The sequence below is a fragment of the Eschscholzia californica genome, unplaced genomic scaffold, assembly GCF_041429995.1.
Source record: "Eschscholzia californica isolate CP2 unplaced genomic scaffold, dmEscCali1.0.p SCAF_6, whole genome shotgun sequence".
NCBI lineage: Eukaryota > Viridiplantae > Streptophyta > Magnoliopsida > Ranunculales > Papaveraceae > Eschscholzia > Eschscholzia californica.
In genome coordinates this window covers 5569244-5575647 of record NW_028238483.1, presented here as the reverse complement: position 1 = coordinate 5575647, position 6404 = coordinate 5569244, and the positions used below count along the sequence as shown (strand labels likewise).

Here is a 6404-nt window from a genome sequence, read left to right as displayed (position 1 = left end):
TGGTCACAAAGTAGGGGGCCATTAGGGAAATAACCCTTCTAAAAATTTCGCTACTTTACTTTCAAAGAAGTTTTTAATAAGTGTAGACTATGAGAATAATTATTTCTTCTACTCTTTTTTTTTTTTTTTTTTGTTGAACAAAATTATTTCTTCTACTCAATGGGGATGAGATAGTTAGTTGAGAAGACCAACTGTTGTGACATTTTAATCCTCTATTAAAACCATGTAACCAGTTTTATAACAATAGCATAATAAAATATAAGTTCTTTAACAATAAAAAGGAAAAAAAAGAAAACATAATAAAAAAAGAAAGAGTTTGTTTTCTTTGATTGACCAAGTAAAAGAGACTTGACCAAATAAATTGACCTGACTCTTCCTTTTTCAACAGAAGACCTGAGCTGATTCATGTGGTTACTATTTTCGGAAAAACACTATAAATAGAGCTTATGAGGAAAATATGTTAACTCACTTTCTACTTTCCATGCACTTTTGTTTTGATATTTTTCTAGCATAATAGTAATGGGTCTTTCATTTGATCTTTCTTCTTATAACTTTCTTCAATTCTCAAAACCAACTATTCTCATTGGCCTCTTTGGTTTACTAGTTTACCTTTTACTAGTAAATCTTCGAAAACGAACATCACGAAAAAATGAGACACCGGAAGTGGCCGGCGGGTGGCCTATTATAGGTCATCTTCATCATTTTATGGGTGGGAAAAACAAGCTACTCCATGTAGCATTTGGAGCCTGGGCTGATAAGTATGGACCAATCTTTACTCTAAGGATGGGTCTGTATAAAGTACTAGTTGTGAGTAGTGCAGAAGTAGCAAAAGAGTGTTCAACTACTAATGACATGGTTTTCATCGCTCGTCCATATCAAGTAGCTTCTGAGGTCATGGGTTATGGCTACGCGATGTTTCCTCTTGCTCCTTATGGAGAATTCTATGTCAAAATGCGAAAAATAGTCACTCAAGAGCTTCTCTCAAATAGTAGGGTTGATTCTCTAAAACATGTGTGGGGTTCTGAGATAAACAATGCCACTCAAGAACTTCACCAGAAATTAGTATCAACTAAAGGTGGTGGTCCAATTTTGGTAAACATGAAGGGATGGCTTACCAATTTAACGTTCAAAACCGTTATGAAGGTGATTTGCGGTGGTGTTGGTGATGGTGGTGATGATGCAACTTCTGCTGCAAATGTTACTAGTAATGGAGGAGATAATAATGATGAAGTTAGTACTTATCAAAAAGCATTGAGAGAATTCTTTGTGATAGTAGGAGAACTTAGGCTTTGTGATGTGGTACCATTCCTGGGGTGGTTAGATAATATGGCTACCACATACTTGAAAAGGATGAAGGATAATGGAAAATTTCTAGACATTTTATTGGAGGAAATATTGGAAGAACACAAAAGGAAGAGAACATCACTAAGTGAAGAAGAGAAAAAAGATGGTGGTTATGTGGAGCAAGATTTCATGGATGTAATGATATCGAAACTTAAAGATCCAAAGCTCCTATCCTATTATGACGCTGATACTATCAACAAGTCTACTTGTCTGGTAACTACATATATTCATCCCTCAATTTCACTAATATTCTAACAATAGTTATAATATAGATACTCTATAGTAATAATATAGAAAAATGGGGGGGGGGGGGGGGGGGGGGGAAATCAGCGTTTACTCCAAAATCGGCCAAATATGCATTTCCAGTCCAAAGTGTCAGGACAGCTCACACTTTTCTGGTTTTCGTTTTATTTATTCCTCTTTTACCCCTCCACAGGACATTTATTCTGTTTTCTGACAATCTGACGGACGACAGTGAAGCAATTAATTTTCCGTACATGACGCAATGACAGAAACACTTTCAAATTTTTTGAAATTTCAAAACTGACGCCATTTTTTCCGAATTTTCAGCCAAATTTTTGGATCCCGTCCATTATATTTTGTTTAAATTCCTTCTTTCTTCTTATTTATACATCCAAAAATCTTCTTCATAATTCTTCTTCATCTTTCAATCTGTAAAAACATCGAAGTTTTTTGTTCTTTCTCTCTCTAAATGTTTTATGTTCTTATTTTTCTTCTTCATCATTCTTATTTTGTTTCACATTTTATTTTCTTCATTTCTTTCAATCTCTAAAAACATCAAAGTTTTCTGTTCTTTCTCTCTCTAAAGGTTTTATGTTCTTATTTTTCTTCTTCATCATTCTTATTTTGTTTCACATTTTATCTTCTTCATCTCTTTCTCTCTCTAAATCTTCCAAAATCGATTATATTATTGACCTCTCTAAAAGTTTTATGTTCTTTCTCTCTCTAAAAGTTTTATATTCTTTTTGAAAGATTTATCGTCATCTCTCCTTACAAATCTTCCAAAATCGATTATATTATTGCCCTCTCTATCTTTTTTGAGAGATTATCTACTAAAACAGAAAAATATTTTAAAATAGAAAGAAATCTGTTGAGATTGGAGAGAGAAATCTGAAAATATAAAAAATAAAAAAGAAATAAATCTGGAAAGTTGCAGAAAAATTTTCGAAATTGGTTCAAAGTTCGAAAGAAAATAAGAAAAGAAAAAAAAGTCTTGAAAGATTTGGAAACAAAATAAATAAATAAATTGGTTCAAAGTTGGCCAGTACAAAGAACAATTCTCAGTACACAAGAAAGCTTTCCAGTACAAAAATGTCTAGTACATAACCAAATTCCTAGTACACATAACATTTCCCGGTACACAAGACAATTTCCAGAAAACAAAAAATGTGCCAGTACAAAAATGTCTAGTACATAACCAAATTCCCGGTACACAGAATAATCTCCGGTACACAAGACAATTTTCGGAAAACAAAAAAATTTTCCAGTACAAAAATGTCTAGTACATAACCAAATTCCTACTAAAACAGAAAAATATTTTAAAATAGAAAGAAATCTGTTGAGATTGGAGAGAGAAATCTGAAAATATAAAAAATAAAAAAGAAATAAATCTGGAAAGTTGCAGAAAAATTTTCGAAATTGGTTCAAAGTTGGAAAGAAAATAAGAAAAGAAAAAAAAGTCTTGAAAGATTTGGAAACAAAATAAATAAATAAATTGGTTCAAAGTTGGCCAGTACAAAGAACAATTCTCAGTACACAAGAAAGCTTTCCAGTACAAAAATGTCTAGTACATAACCAAATTCCTAGTACACATAACATTTCCCGGTACACAAGACAATTTCCAGAAAACAAAAAATGTGCCAGTACAAAAATGTCTAGTACATAACCAAATTCCCGGTACACAGAATAATCTCCGGTACACAAGACAATTTTCGGAAAACAAAAAAATTTTCCAGTACAAAAATGTCTAGTACATAACCAAATTCCTAGTACACAGAAAACTTCCCTGTACACAAGAAAATTTTCAGAAAACAAGAAAATTTCCTAGCACAAAAATGTCTAGTACATAACCCAATTCCCAGTACATAAAACATTTTCCGGTATACAAGAAAAACTCCTTTGTACAAATCAATGAAAAACTACCAAAAAATATATGAAAACAATTATAAAAAAAATAATATATGAAAACAAATTAATGAAAAACTATCAAGAAAATTTAATTTTAAAGAGATAAGAAATAAATCTGAAAAAAAGAAATATGTGTGGGAGAAAAGAAAAAAAGAAATAAATCTGGGAAAACTAATGAAAATGGCAGGTTGGTAATTTTTGTAATGGCAATTCTGTAAATTCGTGAGTACAAGGTTTGATGTCAGGTGTCTCAGACTATTTTTCAAAAAATTTCGTGTTTCCCGGCAAATTTTCGGTGACAATGCTGTAAATATGTGGAAAGTACAAAGTTTGACAGCTTGGTGAGTCAGATTGTTTTTCAGAAATTTTCGCGTTTCCTGCGAATTTTTTGATGGTGGTTTTGTTAATTTCGAAAAAAATAGGGCGTTTCGGAAATTTCATCTCCGCGTCTGAAGCATTGGACCTGCTTGGACGAGTTTGGACTGGACTCTTATTTTGAGCCCAATTTTGAGCCTTTCGTCCATTCTATATATATATATATATATATTTCTAATTTAATTGTATATATATATGCAGACTCTAATTTTGAGTGGGAGCGAGACAACGATGACTAGTATAGTTTGCGCCTTATCATTACTAGTCAATCATCCACATGTGTTAAAAAAAGCGCAAGATGAGTTGGATACCCAAGTCGGTCGAGAAAGACAAGTAAACGAATCTGATATCAAAAATCTGGTATACCTCCAAGCTATAGTTAAGGAAGCATTGAGACTATACCCACCGGCTCCATTAACAACTCCGCGCATATCAACAGAAGATTGTGTGGTATCAGGATATCATATACCTGCAGGGACCCGTCTTTTCATAAATATGTGGAAGATTCAACGTAACCCGGAAGTATGGCATGAACCATTAGAGTTTAGACCCGAGAGGTTTTTCACAACCCACAAGGACTTCGATATTGGAGGCCTGCATTATGACCTCCACCCTTTTGGGTCGGGTAGAAGAGCCTGTCCCGGTGCTAGCTTCGCCCTTCAACTGGTGCACTTAAGCCTAGCTTCTCTGTTACATGGGTTCGACATTAGGAACCCGTCGGATGAACCCATTGATATGACTGAGAGTCCGGGAGTAAATAACTTGAAAGCCTCCCCACTGAAACTTCTTGTCACACCTCGCCTCTTTTCTAAAGAAACTTATTAAGAAAAACACCAAAATTATGTATCGAACAATAAGATCCTATACTTGGTTATGGAGGAATATAGCAAATAACCAACATAAGATTGACCAACACATCTTCTGGGAAGTTGGAAATGGACAAAGTATCAATATATGGGACAGTTATTGGATTCCAGGAATACCTCCCTTGGGCCACACAGACTCTAACAGGAACTATACTTGGGTCTCTCAACTAATCACCTCTTCTTCAACTTGGAATCTTACACTCCTTCAATCACTGTTCCAAGCTCATATAATTGACAGAATCCTTTCCATTCCTATATCTTCAAACCAAGACACCATTAGATGGAACATCACTCAAGATGGCAAATACTCTGTTTCATCTATGTATAAGCATCTGACTTTCAATAGTCCATATCAAACTTCTGTGATTGACCCTATTTGGAAGCAAATATGGTCCCTCAGAGTACATCCGAGAATACTTCTCTTCTTATGGAAAATGAAAAATGGTATCCTTCCTGTCAACCTTCTTCTCAACAGATACATGGAAAACATCCTCACTATATGCCCTCTTTGCAAAGAAAATGATGAATCTATCATGCACCTTCTCCAAAATTGCAAAGTCACACAGGAAGTGATTAATCTTTGTTTACCTTCTCATCATCACCAGCCTGAGGTAACAACATTTGAGGAATGGTTCAAAGTACACTATGATAAGGGTTTAAACATCAGCTACAATAACTCCCTAACCCCCTTAGAAACCATAGCAACCATTATTTGGCAACTGTGGAAACATAGATGTGATATAGTCTTTAGGAGTGGAAATCTGGATCTTCAAACACTATACCTCTCAGTAGATAGTTTCATCACAATCCAAACTATGAACCTGAGAACATACAAATCAAACCAAGCACCTACTATCACTAACTGGTCACCACCTCCTCAGGGCCTATACAAAATTAATTATGATGCAGCCTGGGACAGAACATCACTAACCACTTATATTGCTATTTCTGTTACGGACTGTACAGGTACCCAACTTGCCAAAGGATCAACAAAACTCCTAAGCAGATCGGTGGATGAAGGGGAGAGCAAGGCTTGTTATTTTGGCTTGGTATGGGCAAGAAGACACAACATAAATCGTCTTATTTTGGAGGGAGACTCAACAAATGTTTCCAACTTTTTGAATGGTCGACGGAATACCGTTCATTGGACTGCAAAGAAGGTCTTGAAACAAGTGAAGAACATAGCTACTTCTCTTGATCAAGTAGATTTTGTGTTTGTAAATAGGCAGTTCAATTTCTTAGCTCATAACATAGCAACTAGTTCTAGGAAGACAAACACTTGTTTCTTTAATTGTCTTCAAACTTGCACTATATCTCATTGTAATATCCTAACTTCTTATTAATAGATATTACTTTGTCTCAAAAAAAAAAACAATAAGATCCTATATAAGGTTTAAATTGTCATCATCTACTACGTTATCTTAAAACTAGTTTCTTTGTGTGCCGTATAATAAATGTAATACTTCCGTATGAACAAGTTAAGGTTCTTGTGTTTATTTGTTTATTAGTTTGTTGAGAGAATAAACATGAATAAATATGTATCTTATTTGAATATTTCATTGATTATACATGAATTCGTGCACTAACATGATCTTCTAAAAGGGAAATAATTAATACGATAGATCAATTTGTTCATAAGTGGTTCATTTCATCTACATTTAGAAATTTCTA

The 6404-nt window shown here is 34.1% G+C and overlaps 1 protein-coding gene across 1 annotated transcript; it reads left to right on the top strand.

The window, feature by feature from the left end:
- The first annotated feature begins 462 nt into the window (after positions 1–462).
- LOC147530975 (demethylepipodophyllotoxin synthase-like) lies at positions 463–6105 on the top strand. Its single transcript, XM_086647603.1, has 2 exons — positions 463–1557; positions 4069–6105. Exons 1-2 carry the CDS (start codon positions 520–522, stop codon positions 4690–4692), a joined length of 1662 nt encoding a protein of 553 aa, XP_086503729.1. The 5' UTR covers positions 463–519; the 3' UTR covers positions 4693–6105.
- Positions 6106–6404: the final 299 nt, after the last annotated feature.